General features: G+C 38.2%; 1 protein-coding gene across 1 annotated transcript; it reads left to right on the top strand.

Moving 5' to 3' along the window:
* The first annotated feature begins 12,210 nt into the window (after positions 1–12,210).
* Positions 12,211–12,672, top strand: LOC147492083 (uncharacterized). The gene has a single exon (XM_086567395.1). It carries the CDS (start codon positions 12,211–12,213, stop codon positions 12,670–12,672), a length of 462 nt encoding a protein of 153 aa, XP_086423521.1.
* Positions 12,673–20,825: the final 8,153 nt, after the last annotated feature.

Below are 20,825 nucleotides of genomic sequence, written 5' to 3' on the forward strand. Positions count from 1 at the left end.
ATTAATAGTCGTAATCCAATCCGTGAAATGTGTACAAAAAACAGGAAAGAAACATAGCATAATATGGGAAATTAGAACAGGCATAAGAAGGTACTTATGCCTCATGTTATGGGCTCGAGCTAAACTAGATATCAAGGTTCTGGGAAGGTCATGGCACATACGTCCTGTGGCTAAAGCAAGGAAGACGCTGCAAGTGGCATCATTCACAGAAGAAAAACGCCATTCCCTAAAATGTTTAGCATGATCCAAAACATAACAGTTCCTATGTTCATGGACAAACCAAAAGCGACGTTATAGTCCCCTTGGTCCTCGATACGGAAAAATGCCTGCCCCATATGACTCATGCAAAAACTCATAAGTGTAGACATACATATTATCTACCCAATAACACCATGGGTCTTGTATTTCAGTGGGCATAGCAAGTCCAAGAACAAATGCTAGCAAGAACCTGGTAATTTCCATTGGTTCATTATCAATGTTGATGGAGAACACTTGTTCTCCATCTGGTCGCTCAAAGAAAATGCAGTTATCGTAAAAATAAGAGGCTAGTGTTGGAGAATAAAGTTCAGTAGGTCTTACCATAAGCGGTTCCCAGCCTACGTATGTGATCGCCTCACGAAACCAAGCACCATAAGTAGTGCTTTGGAACAAATCTTCGAAAGACTGTTATGGGATTATTATAGGAGATGTCATCTCAAAACGATGCTCTGGAACAGCTGCAAATGATTCGGGAACAACCCGCAGAAAAAATTGGAAATTTTGTGTTTTACGGAGTCGTCGCTAGTCGCGCGCTTCCACTGAAGCCGAAGCTGGCGCTCGATGATTTTGAGTTCCAATGTTTGAGCCCGAAGTCGCTCACCTTGGCGCAGCCTGCCTGCTCATACAAAATTCGACAAATGTGTAGAAAGCGCCAGTCCCGAGGCGAAAAGCCCGAGGTCGAAGTCCGACTTCGTGAAAAATGAGATGAAACGTGGGATTGAAAGGTGAGTGATGGAAGTTAGGTGTAGTGTGGGTTGTGAGTGTAGAATGAATGAAGTTTATATAGGTTTTAAGTTGCTAAAATGGATCGGGAAGTTGCCAAAAAGTTTTTACGGCAGTTTCCGAAAATACTAAAATTTCAAAACCCAAAAACGGAAACAACTCATATTCTTGATTCTAAAACAACCCTAGTATCTTTTAGGTTTAATTTAGGATAGAATATACCTATTTTATCGAGATTTTATCCTACCATGATATTTATTCATAGATATGCTTAATCGGCCATATTCTCACCCTGACTCCGAAATAACTTCTAAAACGAGGGTCATATAAAAATCATGCTGGAATAGATAACACCACCCCCAAATAATTTGGGAAGGTGGGATCAATATTAAACAACCACGCACAATAAAAATAATGACATTATATTAAAATTGGCATTAAATGCCCTTTTACTACAAAATCCAAATTACGGAATTAAAACTTACATTAAAATAACTAACAATAATAAAACTACAAATAAAAAGCATCAAACTATACTATCCCTAACCACTTCGGTACTGGTAGCGGAGGGCACACACTTAAAAGATGGCTCCTGAGCTCCCGATAGGCCAACACCATTCGTCTTTCGGCGACGACGCTGTATCCTCAGAAGGAGAATCCCCGTGAGGTGGGAAGCGTGCAAGCATGTTGGCCCGAACTGGCGCTGAGCTTCTAGCTCAGTCCTCATCTGTTCCCACCACCGCCATCCTCTCACCGGTACGGATCTCGGTTATGGTGGATAGTAGCCTGTCGAGTCCGGAGGTCTTCGCAGATAGTGTTGAGTGAACGCATGCCACGATGAATCACAGCCATGCGTTCTGCATTTGACCAACACCTCTCCAAGGCATCAGTATCAAAACAAGTCAAATCCTCCTCATCCTCCGAGTCATTCTTATTTCCACCATCCTCCTCGTCCTCTACCCTATCCTCATGCAACCTCCAAACTCGTTGGACACAATCCTTATAGATACGAGGATTTCGGTGTAGGGTGAGGTAAATCCTATCAGACGCCGGAGCTGCTCTCAACTTCAGCATGATCTTGGTTATCAACACAGGGAGAGGTGCAATAGACTTCCCTACTCCCCTAATCATGTTAAAAAAACTCCAAGATACGTAACTTCGTACTTCGCTCCCGAGTATCCATAAAATGTGGAGGCAGTTCACCAATGTCGCTGACCTTCTCCTTCCCTAGGACGTTCCGACCAATCCACTGAGCTGCAGCCAGCTGGTTGGTTCTGAGGGATGCCTGGCGAACACAATGCGAGCTCGCATTGTAGTTCCCTTCGGTAACTATCACGTTCATCAACGGCTCTACCCCATTATATTGGGACTCCTGTAACGTGGCATCCAGATGGATTCTAGGCGGAATGCCTAGAATCTCAGCCAACAACCCAGCAGTTACTTCCTTCCTCCTCTTCGCCACCATAGCAAAAATTCTACTCCCCTCCAACTCCCTCGTGTTGTAGAACCGTCGGACTAAGTCTTTGTGGTAAAAGGCTTTGGTCGAGTACCACAAGTTATTCCAGTCTCTACTAATCATTTTGTCACCGTAAAAGCGGTAAGTGGTCGCCAGTAAATGCTTGCTCCGGCAAAATTCGACGTTGTTGAGCCATTGGAGTGTTTGGAATGTAGTGGGGGTTTAAATGGGATGTGGGGTTGGAATTTAAGTCAACCGAATGAAACAAATAGTGGTGGTGGCGCGATAGCTTGATTTTTTTAAATTTTTCGGTGGTTTTTGGTGATGTAAGTTGGTGGATTTGGTGGTGGTTTGGTTTTAGAGAAGATTTGAACTTGATTTGAATGTGGGCGTGGGTTTAATTAGGTTTCTTTTTTAATTTTTGGTTTTAGGTTTTGAATTTTTGGTTATTGTTTGATAATGGCGATTTGAGAAGATGAAGGACGACTGTTGGTGTGGAGCAAGGGCGCGGGTGCGCGTGAGTTGGGCCCAAGCCCAATTCGAAATTTTCTAATTTTTTGATTTTTCGCACCACTTCAAACTAATATTGCCACTTCGTTACCGGTCCGATTTTTGCGAATGAGATATGGAAATGATCAGGAAAGAATTTCCAATCCAATGATCCATAAAACACTCTATTCCGACCATGGATGTCATATAAGATAGTGGAAAATGCCTCGAAGTGCGTGCATGACATATGTTATGCGAACGAATGAACTCTAAATTCATAGAATATGTCAACCCGAATCGAAATGCAATTAAACGGCCTAAGCAACTCTAATGGGACATAAAACATTCTAGGACGGAAACACGAACACCCCACCCCCAAACAAATTTTTACAACAAAATTTAGAAAATTTGTTTTATAAGTGGGTCTTTTAAAGTCAGATTCCCGAGACTTCCTAGATTACTATGTTTATTCTTTTAAAGTCATCTCAATACTCTGATAAGAGCATCCCAATGCTCATTGCTGGGATTTATGGTGTATCTACTAAGTTTGCTTACGACGTAAGCTATATCTGGTCTAGTGTAGTTAATAAGATACATGAGACTGCCTATAACCCTAGAAAACTCTAAAGGAGATACACCTGATCCAATATTTTTTGTCAAATGTATACTAGGATCATATGGTGTTCTGGCAGGTACACAGTCAAATTGATTAAATCTTTTAAGCATTTTCTCTACATAATGAGATTGAGTCAAAGTAATTCCATCGGAATTATACACTATCTTAATGCCAAGAATGACATCATCAATACCCAAATCTTTCATGTCAAAATGCTTACTCAAAAAAGATTTAGTCTTATTGACGGTCTCTAAACTGGTTCCGATGATCAACATGTCATCAACGTATAAACAGATAATTACACTAGATTGTTTCTCAAATTTACAATAAATACATTTATCTGCCTCATTAATACTAAAACCATTAGAGATTAACACACTGTCAAATTTCTCATGCCACTGTTTTGGAGCTTGTTTGAGATCGTAAAGAGATTTCTTTAGTCTACAAACTTTTCTCTCAAGGCCTTCTAAAACAACACCTTCTGGCTGATCCATATATATCTCCTCTTGTAATTCCCCATTTAGAAATGTCGTTTTAACATCCATTTGGTGAATTATGAGATTACGAGTAGAAGCAAAAGCTATTAACATTCTGATAGATGTAAATCTTGTCACAGGAGAGTAAGTATCAAAGAAATCAAACCCTTCTCTCTGTTTATAGCCTTTTGCTACTAATCTCGCTTTATATTTATCAATGGATCCATTTGCCTTAAGTTTCTTTCTAAATAACCATTTATTTCCAATAGTTTTACAACCAGGGGGCAACTCAACCAGCTCCCAAGTGTTATTGGTTATAATGGACTCATATTCACTTAGAATGGCCTCCCTCCAAAATATAGCATCAGAAGATGACATGGCCTCTGAATAGGTCTGGGGATCATCCTCTACCAAGAAAGTAAGGAAATCAGGTTCAAAAGAGGTGTTAGTCCTAGGTCTCTTGCTCCTCCTGAGTTCAATTTCATCTTCAGCAGAAGAATCTTCTCGAACTCTAGGAGCAAGTCTTGAAGAACTCAGAGTCCCTCTAGATCTCTCAATAAATGGAAATTTATCCTCAAAAAAGGCAGCATCCCTAGACTCAATAATGGTATTATCATCAACAAATTTATTTTTAGATTTGAAAACTAAAAACTTGTAGGCGCTGCTATTCTATGCATACCCAATAAAGACACAATCTACAGTTTTAGGGCCAAGTTTAGTCCTCTTGGGTGTTGGTATAGACACCTTAGCCAAACAGCCCCACACTTCAAAGTATTTATAAGACGGTGTCCTATTTTTCTACATCTCATATGGAGTTTTATCTGTGTCTTTAAAAGGTATCTTATTCAGAATATAATAGGCCGTTAGCAAAGCCTCCCCCCCATAGGTTCATAGAAGCCCCAGAGCTATTGATCATTGAATTGATCATATCTTTGAGAGTCCTATTTTTCCTCTCTGCTATCCCATTGGATTGGGGAGCATAAGGGGCAATGGTCTCATGTACAATACCATTATCTTCACAAAATTTATTGAAAGGACCAGAATATTCACCTCCTCTATCAGACCTAACTATTTTTATTTTATTGTCTGGCTGGTTCTCAACTTCAGTTTAAAAGGAAATAAATCTAGCTAAGCTATCATCCTTACTCTTAAGAAGATAAACATGGCAGAAACGTGAAGCATCATCAATGAATGTAACAAAATATTTATTACCTCTTCTAGTCATGTAACCTTTAAGATCACATAAGTCAGTGTGAATCAATGCCAACAACTCAGTGTTTCTTTATACCTTTTTAAAAGGTTTCCTAGCATATTTAGATTCTACACATACTTTACATCTCTTGTTTTCAGAAATAGTATTCTTGGATATGTTGCCTACATGCATCAGTTTTTTAATCGAAACATTATTAACGTGTCCAAGTCTACTATGCCACAGATCAAAGGACTCAACCATATAAGAAGAAGAAGATGCTTTGTTAAATTCAAAATCAGTTACATTGAGCTTAAACAAGCCTTCATCTAAATAACCTTTACCCACAAAAGTTCCCCCCTTAGTCAGAACAAATTTGTCTGACTTAAAGACAAGTTTGAACCCCTTCTTATTTAAAAGGGAACCAGAAACCAGATTTTTCCTAATATCAGGAACATAAAGAACATCCTTCAAATTAAGAACATTTCTAGAAGTGAACTTCAAATTAACAGTCCCTTTTCCTTCAACTTTAGAAGCAGTTGAGTTACCCATGAACATACTTTCTCCTTCTCCCAGAGAAGTGAAGGACGCAAATGCACTTTTAGTGCCACAGATGTGTTTGGTAGCCCCAGTGTCTACCCACCAGTCAGTCATGTTACTCACCAAGTTAACCTCAGAAACCATAGCAGAAAAGTTACCATCTTGAACTACATTTGCTTGTGCCTTATCTTTCTTCCCATCATTTGGACCTTTTTTGAATTTACAGTCCTGGGCTATATGACCTCGTGATCCGCACACATAGCAATGAATTTCAGGATTGTAAGGTTTCTTTTTAAAGTGAGGTTGGGACTGTTTATTCTTGTTCACATATGGTTTCTTTTTGGCTTGGAATTTAGATGATTTAGACTTAGAAGAACTAGCAGCGTTACCTTCAACCAAGTTAGCCTTAGCCTTCATTTCTAAAGTCTCCATATTGAGTTCAACCTTCCTGTTATCCTCCTCGATCTAAAGGTTGACGATCAGATCTTCTAAGGCCATCTCTTTCTTCTTATGTTTAAGATTGTTTTTGTACTCCTTCCACGAAGAAGGGAGTTTCTCAATGATAGCAGCAACCTGGAAACCTTTACAGATTTTATACCCTTTATGCAGAATCTCATGAACAATGTGATTTGCAGCTCCTCCACTTGAGAAACAACAGATTTCCCATCTTCCATTTTGAAGTCCAGAAACTTTCCTACAAGAAATTTTTTTCGAACCTGCATCTTCAATAGCATACTTTTTATCAAGCAAATTCCATAACTCTGTAGTAGTCGGACACACAGCATAGACATCATATAATTCAAGAGAAAGACAGTCAAGTATGTAATTTCGACATAAATAATCCTTCTTTTCCCATCTTTCCACACCACCAGAACTACCAGGTTCTTCTTCATCGTCATTTGAAATGGGTTTCTCAATCGAAATCCATTCAACCAGTTTCAGAGTAGTCAGATAAAAGCGCATTTTCATCTGCCATCACTTGAAATTTCTGCCATAAAAAATCTCAGGTTTGACAGACTTACCACTGGGTTTCTCCATTTCAGCAGTATAAAGAACAAACGAGCACAAATACAATACTAGATAATAGTTTTTTCGTCTTAAGATTGTATTAACTAGTAAAGCAAAAAAGTAATAAGAATTCAAATAAAACTTATCATTGAGGATTGTGCTCGGCATAATTTCCTTAAGACGAAAAACGCCGCCGGTAAAGTAGCTGACATCCTCAAGCGCATGCCTCCCAAGATACAACAGTGGAAGGGTAAGTCACCAGCAAATGACAACCCCTGGAACTCTCAGTACTCCAGACATGGTTTTTTGAGAAGAGAAATCAGATCTATTTTTCATGCTTTGAAAATGGGAAAACGTTTTGGTTTATAGAAACTTGAAGTCGCAACTGCGCAACTTATGGCAAGGCAAGAATCACGCACGCACTATCTTAGGGCAAGAAAAGTGTGATTTGGTTTTTCTTGAAATAGCTATTTTTGACACCAACAAAAATAGATTTGCAAAAACAAGCCCAGTACTCGCACCCACGCGAAGCCCAAATGGGTGGATTTGCACCCCACCCCCCTGTGCGCGACGTGTGTGGGCACACACGCACTAAGGTTTTCTGGAGCTCCCACCTCCCGAGAGCCCCCAAACCAAGGTGGCCTTGTGTGCGCACGAGCACCTCCTTATATCTCTCTACACTATCCCTCCATAAGGACAAAAAGCAATATAAACTCAAGTGACTTAAGTTTAGTAACCAATGTGGGACTAAAGCCCCCCACATTAGAGAGTAGTAGAGACATAAGGTCATAGGTTCAAACCCATGAGGACATAGTTTCATTCAAGATTCCAACATGAACTACCCTCTAGAATTAAAACTCTTAGCTACAACTACTTTATACTAACACATCAAGTCTTCATCAAAGCTTCAATCAAACCCCTCTAATGGAGGTTTAATTATAGATCATTAGACTATCATGGAATAAATAATAATAAGAAGAAGACATAATGAAAGAACTACATTATTAAAAATAACTTGAATTGAATTAATGGTGGCTAGGCTAATAAAACATAAACTAGGTTTTAACTAAAGAGAAAAACTAAGAGACAAGAGGTAGGAGAGTAATATTAAACCCTAATTAAACTAAACTAAGTGGGAGAGAGAGAGCTAAATTATTCTAACTAATGGGAAGGGAGAGGAGTTAGAGTTTTGCCTTAGTTCTCTTTATATAGGGGAGGGCTAGGTTTACAATTTCATGCATGGGCTTTGGAGTTATGTTTTGATCCACTAAATCAAGCCCAAAACCTAATTACTTAAGTCTAAAAAGAGTCTCTACTGGAAATTACTGCAATAGTATTTTTGTCTACATTTACTCTTCTCAAGGCCTGGACCATTAGAAAGCTTTTTTTGAGCCGGTCATTTTGACATGTAATAGGCCCAATACCGAGGTCTCAGTCCAAAGATACGACCTGTGAAAGTTATGTTGACTTTTATGCTCTATTTCTGCCCGTTTTGACTTTGACTTTTCAGCTTTGATTGGACTTTAAAAAGATTTTTTCTCCTTGAAACTTGAGTTTTAACCATAGAACTTCTTATCAATCAACCTTTGCTCTTTTCTCTTGCAAATGTGACATATTTCTTCACACAATTGATTCCAAAACCTGAAATACACAAAAGTACGTAAACAGTACTAACTATTATTTATTATAAACATAATTGGTCTATATATAATGTTATTAAGGGGTTAAAACTATAATTTTGGGCTCTTATCAATTGGCGGTGTTGGGAAACTGACTTTGCCCTTGCAAGAACTGCTGAGGATTCCCTTGATGGTAGTAATTATAGTTCGTGGATGGCTGTACAAGATGGTTGTTGAAACCCAAAAGAGCTGGCTGTTGGGTAGGGGTTTGCCAAGCGAAATTTTGATATTGTCGCCAAGGTGTATTAGGGATGTTGAAAGCACAAGCCTCTTCAGATAGTTGGGGAGGGCACTCGTATGCCAAAGGGCAATATGAATCGGAGTGCTCATGACTTAAGCAAAGAAGACATGGGGAAGCGTTGGTGGCCATGACTTGTTTGGGTTTTTGATCATTCACTTGAACTGAAAGAGCATCGACTTTTTTGGTTAGGGACTCGAGCAGAGTTTTTAATTTTGGATCGGGTTTGACCTCAAACATAGACGTAACTTTGGTAGGAGTGTCTTTAGAAGATCTGGAAGAATCAATGTTACCTCAATGGGTGTTTCGTGAAGCCTGTTTCTCGAGAAAAGTGTATGCTTCAATAGCGCCTTTGTCCATGAAACAACCTCCATTCATGATATCTAGTGTTTCCTTTTGATGGTCAGAGAGACCATTAAAAAAAGACCGGACTAAGACAGCGGTGTCGAGTTGATGATGAGGACATTCGAGAGGCAGATCTGTAAATCTGCTCCATGCTTCTGTAAAGGATTCATGGGGATGCTGGTGAAAGAATTGAATCTTCTGAAGCATTTATGTAGTTTTCTTCTGAGTATAGAACTTTATCATGAATGCTTGTTCGAGCTTGGCCCATGTGTCAATGGAATGTGGCGCTTCGCCCACGAGCCAAACTGAAGCTTTATCAGCTAAGGTGAAGGGAAACAACCTTAAACAAGACTTGTTCGTTGGTAATGGTCGGATGGTGGAAAGTGGTGGCCACTTGCTGAATCTGACAAAGATGATTGTAAGGGTTTTCATGGTTTAGACTATGGTAAATAGGTAACAAACCGAAAACGTTTGGCGGAATGCGAAAATCACCTGCAATCTCATCGAGTTTAATGCAGGAAGCAGGTCCTTTCTGTAAGGCAGTATAGAAGTCCGAAAGAGATTTCTCTACTGTGGGATTTTCCTGGGCCATAACTATAGGAGGTAATGGCAGCGGCGCCATTTGATAATAAGACTTTTTAGGTTTGTTAGTTTTGAGTCCAAAGTTCGTGAAACGTCCGACTAGTTAAGTTACCTTATTCACGTGGATTGGTAGCATAGATCGAGTAAGGGATCTTCCAAACCTTAGGACTAGGCAAAGTTCATAACTGAATTTACAGCTTCAAGGGAATTAGTGAATAGGATTTTAGGTTATTTCTTATGTTGCTAAAAATATTCTCAATTAAAACTTGGAATGCAAGTTAACGTAGAATTACAAAGATTAATTTCTTAGTAAACTAGATAGAGAGAGAGAGAGATACAGGAAGAGGGTTAATCATAATCATGCAAGATCAGTTACAAACTTTTAGAGCACCTTATCACTACATCTCTAATCCGTCTCGATTTCATAGACAAACCTAAAATAGAGTCGAGTATCGATCCCTAGTAAGATGTACTCATCTCTGAGTTCATCTTACTAGCATGAGGAGTTGAATTAGCATTCCATCTCTGGAATATCACTTCAACTCTTATTAGCATTATACACCAGCTGGGCAAACTAGAAGGCTAATGGCTACCATAGGATATCGCACGAGACTTGACCTAGTGTTAATTGGGTCTTGCACGAGACTGATCTGGAGTATCAGCACTCCAAACTTGATCAGACTCAGTCATTTTGGGACCGGTTGTATAATCAAAGCCTATTTTCCTAAGTAGTGATTCTAGACTACTAAAATGCAACCTAATCCTCACATGAGCATCATTAACCCTCCCCTTGGGAGGGCTTTAGCTCATGGTCCTTGGATGGATTTGATGTCTTTCATGTATGAAATGAAAAAGTAAGAAGAAGCAAAGTAAAAACTGGAAATTAAACTTGAAGAAAACAGATTTTATTAGAAGTTCAAGACTTCCTGTATCAACCTAATACAAAAGCTTCAAATAGAAGAAAATACCATGCATGAAATGTAAACAACAAAAATGGAATGCTAGAATGAATGCCCCTTTCTCCAACATCCCAAAAGATATATCCCCCTCTTCTCACGTGAAGCCTTCCCACCTTTTATTACAAGCTTGTCTTTTTCCACCAAACCATGCCAAAAGTTAGCACACCTTTCCTACCCACAAGTCTAGTCAAGCATTTATTATTTTGTCATGTCTTTTCTTGCTAGGTGTCACAAAAGTGTCCATAACTTGCCACTTGTCCATGTGTGATGACTCATCACTTTTTATTGGCCTACAGAGTGGGTCCACGTGCTGCGTCCAGTGGCAGCCCAAGATGTTGGCATTTTTACAACTTCTTGTCTTTGCATAGAACTTGTTGCCCTGGTTATTATGGCAGTTCACTTGCCAAAATCAGAGTCCAGGTTTGAAAGATATGAGCTTCGGAAGTTTGCTGCTTCTTTGCACGTGATCCCGTTCTGCACTGGTTCTGTCGTGTTGGAATCTTCGGCTTTAGTCAGGCTTTGTTGAGCTTCACTGAGGTTGAGAGGGAAGACTTAAAGTATGCACAGTATTCACGTGCTTTGATGCAGGTTTTATCATCATATTCACGTTAACTGCGAAAACCTGCAAAAGTACGAAAATATAATTATTTCATCATTATTAAACACATAATTAACGAAAATGCTATGTCTCTACGGGGTTTAGTATTACAGTGTTGGGTGCTTATTAGTAACTCAATTAGTAAGCAACCCTCACGATGTCTCTGATTATTCTTTTAGGAATGGAACATTGTGATTCTAGGGCAAGTTGTTTATTGGGGATAATGGAAGTTTGAGGAAGCAAATTATAGAGGAATTACATTCTTCGGGTACAGGTGGACACTCTGGTAGAAAAGCAACCATTAAAAGGGTAGAGCAGTTTTTCTCTTGGCCTACTCTCAAACAGGATGTGGTGAATATTGTTGCATCTTGCAATGTGTGTCACCATAAGAAAGGTGAATATATCCCATGCCCAAGCATTTTACAACCTCTACCTGGCCTATCCCTACCCAACCATGGCAAGATATCTCCATGGACTTCATTGAAGGTATTCCAAATTCAACCTCCAAGAATACTATTTTTGTGGTAATCGACTAAATGACAAAATATGGCCATTTTATAGCTATCACTTATCCTTATACTGCTAACACAATCGCCCAAAATTTCTTTGATCATATCCATAAGCTTCATGGCCTTCCTACCACCATAGTTTCAGATCGAGATACCATCTTCCTTATCCAATTTTGGACTCACTTGTTCAAGTTAGTTTGCAGTAAATTACATCATTACATTGCCTATCATCCCCAATCCGATGGCCAAATAGAATGGTACGGTTAAACCAATGCCTTGAGAATTACCTTCGCTACACGACTGGTGATCGCCCTACCCAATGGGCAAAATGGTTGTCCTTAGTAGAATGGTGGTACAACACAAGTTACCACACCAGTCTACTGACTACTCCATTTGAAGCTCTCTATGGCTATCCACCCCCTCATTTAGCTATTCCCCAACAATTAGCTACCCATAACCTAGAAGTTCATCAGTTTTTGGAGGAGCGAAAGTCTACAATGCAGTTATTACGGGAACAACTTCAGCAAGCCCAACAACTATAACGAATGAAGTTTTATGCTGATAAGCATAGAACTGAACGGGTTTTTGCAGTAGGGGATTGGGTGTATTTGAGGTTGCAGCCTTATAGACAAACTACGTTAGCCATGCGACGAAACCTCAAACTTGCACTAAAATATTTTGGCCCATACAAAATTATTGAGAAAATTGGTTCAATAGCATACAAGTTAGACTTGCCTGCTGCAACTTCAGCTATTCATCCAATTTTCCATGTTTCCTTGTTGAAGAAAAAAATTGGTGAAGATGTTAACCCTGTGCTACAATTACCTCTCACCAATGATCAAGGTCAGTTCTTGGTGAAACCCATTGCTGTATTGGATCGAAGGATAGTTCAAAGAAGGGATCGAGCAGGGACTCAAGTCTTGGTTCAATGGTTTAATACACAACCTGCTGATGCAACATGGGAAGACTATGATAAGGTTCTTGCGCAATTTCCAAACTTAATTTGATCCTTGAGGACAATGATCTTTTGAAGAAGAGGGCTATGTCAGGAGGCTATGTATAAGAAATTAGTGCAGTTGTAATGGCCCACACGTCTATTAGTTAATGGTCCAGGTGTCAAATTGTTAGGTTTGTATGGTTCAGTATTTGAAACCAAAAGTGTATTTCATAGATTATGAATTGAAATATATTTAATCTCTTATTGTCTCGTATGACTTCCCCTTCTCTCTGACTTCGCCTCCTTCTCTCTAAATCCTCATTCTTCCTATTCTTTCAACTCTATCTCCCTCATTTATTCATTTCTCTTTTAGTGTGCTTAACCCCCAAGTTCTATTCCACTAGGGCATGACAGAGAGATATGGTAGCGAGAAGAAATCGAGAGATGCTGAGGTTGCATTGAGAGATCAGTGGAGAACAATAATGGGAGGCTAGGTGGTACTATTCTTCAATTCTTTGCAGTCATTTTTTTCTTTTTCTTCTCGTGCCTTATTTATTTTATTTTATGTGTATGCTCTAATGTATATCGAAATCCATTGCCTTCCAATGGATACCATTATCTGCACTTTTGGGGTTGGGCCAACCAACTAGTAGCATACGGTCTACAGACTTGGGCCCAAAATATAGGAACCAAACAGAATAACCGGGATAGTGCACCCTAACCCATGAATAGGTTGGGTTATATGGGCTACCAAACAGGGCCTTCATAGAATTAGGATTGTAACGCCCGTATTTTAAAATACGTATTTTTCTATTTAATTAATTAATTTAATTATTTATTTTCAAAATTCATCGGACCGGACTCGAGATATGTGGGCCTAGTTTTGGGCCCGAGTCGGTGTTGGGCTTGGGTTTCGGACCCAAGTATATAAACACATTTTTCTAGAAAATAGGGTTCAGAGAAAAATAATATATTAAAAATGGAGGCAGAGAGAGAAGCTGGTTTGCTGGAGGGTGGAGCGCGACGAATCGGGCTAGGAGGATTCGTTGAGCTGTTCATACAGGTGAGTAGCTATTTTGCTATTTCACGGATTCATAGTTTATATATATCGGGCGATAATCGTTTCGTTTTTATAATCGTTCCTTATCCCACAGATTGAATTCGTGCTATTTGTGTTATTAAATTTTATTAAATTTCGGATTTTGTAATTAAACCGCCGAAACTTTGTTAATTTTGGATAAACTGCTTCAACTCGGAGGTTTAATGGCGGCGCTGAGAAACTCGCCAGTAAACCTTTATGGGTGGACTGTTATTGTGGTTTGTTGTTGGTTTGATGCTGGCGGTTGTGGGCTGGTAAGGTGCTGCCAAAGCTTGGTTGGTGGCGTTAATGGCGCCGGTGGTTGGGCTGTTTTTGGGTTTGTTTGGTTGTGTTTGAACTGTGTTTTTGTATGGTGGGTTGATGGGATAAGGTTTGGTGGTAGTGGGGATGGTTGGGGGCTGTCGATTGGAGCTCGGAGAGAAGCCATTAATGGCGGTGCGATTTTAGATCTAGATTTGGAAGTGTTTTTTTTTACTGGAAATCGGGGGTTGCTTGGTGAATTAAAGTTGGTTGGTTTTCGATTTGTGGCATAACCGATTTGATGAAGTGAGGAGTGGTGGCGATTGTGGTGGTCGGTTTTGGTGGTGGAGTTCTTTGGAGGAAGAAGATGACACTGTTCATCTTAGTTGGGCCTTTTGTTGGGCCTTTGTTAGTTTAGTTCTATGGGCCAAAACTAAGTTTCTAATATTTTTGTTTGGGCCGATTTCATTAAGTTATTTGGGCCAAAAGCTAACTAGTTCCTTTGGGCGGTTTGGATCCAGTTGTGGGCGACCCGTTTCATATTTGGGCCTAAACACTAGTTAGTTATTGGGCGGATTAATCTTTGTTTGGACCAGTTTAGGTTAAGTTGTTCGGGCTAAAACTAATTGCTTTTCTTTGGACCCGTTTCGAGTTAGTTTTGGGGCCGGTCCATATAACTTAAAATAGATCTAATTGGGTCTTGAAATGTTTAGACTTCCGGATTCTAAGGTTTGGGCTCCGCCTGTTGGGTCCGAACCATTACCTTTGGTTATGAGCCCATGAGCCATGCACCTTTGACCTTAGCCATGAACCATGGCTATGACCCTGAACCTGTCGAACATGGAAACGACAGTTTGACTTTGACCATGACATGTTGACTTTGACCATGATATGTTGACTTTGACGATGACAGTTTGACTTTGACAATCGACCGTTGACTTTGACTTTGACCATGACATGTTGAGTTTGACCTTGACCATGATGTGTTGACCTTTGACCTTTGACCGTTGACTTTGACTGTTGACCGTTGACTGTGGAATGTTGACTTTTCCAGTTTTTCACATATTTGATTATATATATATATATTGGGCTTTGATGGTGGACTTTTGACTGTCTAATTGTGCTACGTTTTATGTTGTATATTATATGGACACATATAGTAATAAAATGCTGTGGAAGCTAGTATATATTTGGTTGTCATTATCTAAGAAAGATTTGACATTGATGTTGTGTATTTTGACACGTGACAATATTGAGATATTAGGAGATATTATATTCCTAATACGTTATAATAAAAATGTATGTGATACGTTGAAGCATTTTGACATGAGATAATATGCTGGGATATTTATATTAATGCAATATCTTGGAGAAATGTATATACACTCCATTATTTTATATGTGAGATGCTAATATAGTATTGGTGAATATTTGCCCACGGGAGTGTGGTGTAGTGCAATAATATATTGGCACGTGAAAGAATGAAAGTGACTATGAGATATAATTGAGATGTTTCTAGATATTATAGCTTAGTGCAATAAGGTAATTGACCCGCGCGTGATATAGTAGAAATGTTTATGAGTCATTAATGTATGACACCTGAATAAATTACGAACGAAAATCCTAGAACCCCGACTACCACAACTCATGTGATTGGCCCTTCCGGCGTTTTAGTTAAATCTGAATGGCCTTCGGCGGCCCTCCCCTCTGGCGTTTCGATTAATCTGAATGGCTTTCCTTTGAAGCCCCTTCCTCCGGCGTTCGATAAAAGCTGAATGGCCTCTCCGGCGAGCGAATAGTGGCTTGATTATTCCGTTCGCAAAATAGAACGATGATGCGCATATTTTTATGCGAATAGTGGCGGTGCTTACATAGATTTGGCTTCCGTGTGAGGATTTACGGTGTCGCGCATCCCGGCCGGGGTAGTTACGCACGGAGTGGCCTCATTATGTAAGGGGAGGCATGTGGATGTACATGTTCGGCGTTGGGTTGCGATTGTGGTAGCCGGGAAACTAGGTAAGACATAGATACGACGTGATTTTAGGGACACACAAAGAAAACCTTAATTAATATAATTATGGTAATATGTTTGTTAATGATGTATATGTAGATAGATGATTATATATGGTTTTGCGGGGGTGGGTCAAACTAATTACTTGGGCGAGACGACCCACTCGTGATTGAGCATGAAATGAGGTGCGATATAATATGTTTGTTTGGTTATTTGTTTAGTTGAACCTAAAGGCTACTCGATGGAGGAACTACATGCCTTATTTATTATGTGTATAGTTTGTTGTGTGGTTAGTGGGAAGTTAAAGGCCTCGGTGGAGGAACTACCTGCCTTTAATTATTATTCTTAAGGATGTTGTATTTGTCGTTGAAAGTTAAAGGCTTCGGTGGAGGAACTAACTCGCTTGTGGATTGTGTTTATATTTGTATAAGTATATATTTGTTTTAGGGCTACTCACACCAAAGATTGTTTATAATGTCAACCCGATTTGCATGTTTGCTTATCGGTGTGTGTTCATTCAATGAACATAGTTGATAAGTTTTGACCAGTTTAGTGTTGAAGAAGGTTGGTACGCTTTGCTTGTGGTTTTATGTTATCGTTGCATCTCAGGATTTGTTTTGTTTTCCCTTGAGGTGATATAGAATTTCAGTCTAGACAATGTTTTTGTATTTTCATTTGTAAATTTTATTAAAGAGTTATTGAAAGGAGAGTTGTAACCTAATCTTATTTGTGAATCTTTGTCATGAAGAAGACTTTTGTTTAAGTTAAAATTTTTATTGGTTTTTATTATCCGCATATTTAAACTGTTTATGGGTTTTTGGGAGTTGAGAGTGCGTCACACCTCGGAGATCGAAGAGTCGGGGACAAATAATGTTTTTCCGAATTCTGTCGAAATTCGGGGTGTGACAAGGATGTTTCCTATTCGGTCACAGTCTTGCTTCAATGACAAGATTGAGTTTATCTTTTTAGAATATGCCAATTCAGTATTGGATTGGTTTTCCAACTTACAAAGGTCAGTTTTTTGTCTAATTGGAAGTCTGAGTATGGGATCGGGTTATCTATTCATTGTTTGCCAATATTAGAGGTTTCCAAATAAGTTGAAATTTTGTGGAGATGATCTTTATGGTAAGTGCTTTATAACCACAAAAAATTAGGTTTGAATTTATTTTTTAGGTGAAGTTTTACTTACGCACTTATTTTAAGTTAACTTAAGTAGCTACTTTTTAGAGAAAGATTTGGGAAGTGTTTTAGGGATATAACAATCTCATGATTGTTAGGGCATTTCTAAGTTTTAGACTTGGCTAATTTTTCATAAATATGATATTCTAACTACTTTAAAGATTGTCACAAAAAAATATTCAAATCTGAAACTTGTAACCCCAACGAATGTAGTCAACAAATTAAGAATTATGGACCATTCATTTTCACAATTCTTGATACTATATTTAGCAAATTTAGGAAATATTAATTATTTTGATTATTTTTGACAATGTTTAGAGTAGTTGGGAGATTATATCTAAATTAAACAGTATAAAGTGTAAAGTTTACACCCCCTAAAAAAAAAACTCCTTCCAGTGGGGGTTGTAAATCGTAGTTAATAAGTTAATAGCTAATAGATCAAGTGGATATTTATAACATGTCCCTAGAACCCCTCTTACTTATCCCATTTGTTTTTCGGATGAATACGTAATGAAAATTTATATTCCAATATACACTACACCATAACAGTATATTTGTAACACGCAACTTTTTTGATTTGTAACAATTTTTTGGCTTTGGTATGTTGCGAACACTATATAAACGTTAGTAATGTTGAAAAGTGTTAACGTTACTTTAATTCGGCTGGATTTCTTGAATTAATTTATAACGCTTAAAACTGTGTGAAAAAAAGGGAAATGAAAAAAAATTGAAAAAAACCCAAAACAAATTAGAAATTTGGGGAAAAAGGGAAATGAAAAAAAATTGAGTTCGGATTAATTATTTCATCCAAATTGAAAACACAACCTTTCTCTCTCTACCACTAAACTAGGGTTTCTTTCTTCTCTCACTACCGCTATCACTCTACCCTTCAAATCAAAGAAGATCACATGCGATCCATCTCAAAATCATCACCAACCCCGGCCATCCAACGAAATCCAACTGTTATATAAGTAGTACTGGGGTCCAGCTATTGCCTTTTGCTGAGGGCCACATACTCATGTAACGAAATTGCCTACGAAATTGCACTCCTGTCATGCAAATCTACATCAAAGTCTTCATCTCCAAATTGTAATCTTCTTAGTCAAATCTATAACCAATCACCATCTCTCATATTTAATCATCCCTTCCTAAATTCCCCAAAAACCCCATCCTTGAACAATGAATGAACTTATCAGTAAAAGAAAAATGTATAAACAAGATAACCTACACGCTCACCAATTTTCTTTATTGAAAAAAAAAGACCCAATTTGCAAGAATCACTTATTAATATTTGCAACATTAAATTGAATATCCACACGAAATTAGTACCGTATAGGTGACTCACTTCAATAATTGATGTGAGTAGAGATCAATAGAAAAGTAAACATCTTCTCTTAGATGATAATGGGTTCACAATAGGGGTGGAACTCGAGCGGGTTGGGTCGGGTTGAGGCATAACCCAAGCCCAACTTAAGTTTCAAATGTTTCAACCTGAGCCCTAGACCAAACCCTAGTCAGTCCTTAAATTTTCAGCCCAAGCCCTAGCCAGACTAATTCGGGTTATGTCGGGTTAGTCAAATTTCTCGTTTTTTTTTTTAATTAAGAGGTAAAAAACACCGAAATTAAAATTTTCTAATGAAATCAAAGAGATTTGATTGTTTGAAAGAGAAAATAACCTTGTTGATTACATTATTCTCTCTAAAATAGAGATTCTAAACCTTATCTTTTACAAGAATAGAAGAATTGAAAGATATAATTACAAATATGCACACGGGCTCGGGTTTTTCGGTTTTTTGATATTCTAACCCAAGTCCAACCCAAAACCAAGTTAGGTTTTCATTTTATAAAACCAAGCCCGCACCACATATCTGATATGTTAGCCCAGGACCAACAAAAGTCGGGTTTTAGTCCATCGGGCTTGGGCTAACCCGACCCAAGTTCCACCCCTAGTTCACAATGAATTGAAGAGAATCTTTTTCACGTTTTTTGTAACTCATATGCAAATATTGGGTGTATGAGGTTTTGGAGTTTCCCAACCTTCCTGAGGGGATATCTAATGGGAGGTGTAAATAGTATTAAGTGTAAAGTTTACACCCCTAAATTCAAAAAGCTCCTTCCAAATGGGGGTTGTAAACCGTAGTTAATAAGTTAATAGCTAATAGAGCAACTGGATATTTATAATATGTCCATAGAACCCTTCTCACATATCCCATTTGTTTTCCCGATGAATACGTAATGAAAATTTATATTCCAATAAGTAGTATTGGGGTCCAGCTCGGCAAAAGGCAATAGCTGGACCCCAATACTACTTATTGGAATATATATAACAAAATTGCCCACAAATTGAAATTGCACTCATGTCAACAAATCTGCATCAAAGTCTTCATCTCCAAATTGTAATCTTCTTAGTCAAATCTATAACCAATCACCATCTCTCATCTTTAATCATCCTTTCCTCAATTTGCCAAAAACCTCCTCATTGGACAATGAACTTATCAGTAAAAAATGTACAATCAAGATAACATGCTCACAAGTCTTCTTTTAAAAAAACAAGACCCAATTTTGCAGGAATCACTTATTAATATTTGCACCATTAAATTGAATATCCACACGAAATTAGTACCGCATAGGTGATTCACTTCAATAATTGATGTGAGTAGAGATTAATAGAAAAGTAAACATCTTCTCTTAGATGATATAATGGGTTCACAATGAATTGAAGAGAATCTTTTTCATGTTTTTTTAAACTCATTTGCAAATATTGGGTGTATGAGGTTTTGGAGTTCCCAACCTTCCTTAGAGCATATCCAATGGGAGGTGTAAATAGTATAAAGTGTAAAGTTTACACCCCCTAAATTCAAAAAGCTCCTTCTAATAGTGGTTGTAAACCGTAGTTAATAAGTTAATAGCTAATAGAGCAAGTGGAAATTTATTATAACATGTCCATAAAACCCCTCTCACATATCCCATTTGTTTTTCCTATGAATACGTAATGAAAATTTATATTCCAATAAGTAGTATTGGGGTCCAACTATTGCCTTTTGACAAGGGCCGCATACTCATATATGTAACGAAATTGCCCACGAAATTGCACTCATGTCAACAAATCTACATCAAAGTCTTCATCTCCAAATTGTAATCTTCTTAGTCAAATCTATAACCAATCACCATCTCTCATCTTTAATCATCCTTTCCTCAATTTGCCAAAAACCTCCTCATTGGACAATGAACTTATTAGTAAAAAATGTACAATCAAGATAACATGCTCACAAGTCTTCTTTTAAAAAAACAAGACCCAATTTTGCAGGAATCACTTATTAATATTTGCACCATTAAATTGAATATCCACACGAAATTAGTACCGCATAGGTGATTCACTTCAATAATTGATGTGAGTAGAGATTAATAGAAAAGTAAACATCTTCTCTTAGATGATATAATGGGTTCACAATGAATTGAAGAGAATCTTTTTCATGTTTTTTTAAACTCATTTGCAAATATTGGGTGTATGAGGTTTTGGAGTTCCCAACCTTCCTTAGAGCATATCCAATAGGAGGTGTAAATAGTATAAAGTGTAAAGTATACACCCCCTAAATTCAAAAAGCTCCTTCTAATAGTGGTTGTAAACGTAGTTAATAAGTTAATAGCTAATAGAGCAAGTGGAAATTTATTATAACATGTCCATAAAACCCCT

This window comes from Coptis chinensis, chromosome 6 (assembly GCF_015680905.1).
Source record: "Coptis chinensis isolate HL-2020 chromosome 6, ASM1568090v1, whole genome shotgun sequence".
NCBI classification, from domain to species: Eukaryota; Viridiplantae; Streptophyta; class Magnoliopsida; order Ranunculales; family Ranunculaceae; genus Coptis; species Coptis chinensis.

Excerpts from the sequence above, each read along its gene's own strand:
- LOC147492083 (XM_086567395.1), top strand. The coding sequence starts at position 12,211 with ATGAAGTTTTATGCTGATAAGCATAGAACTGAACGGGTTTTTGCAGTA.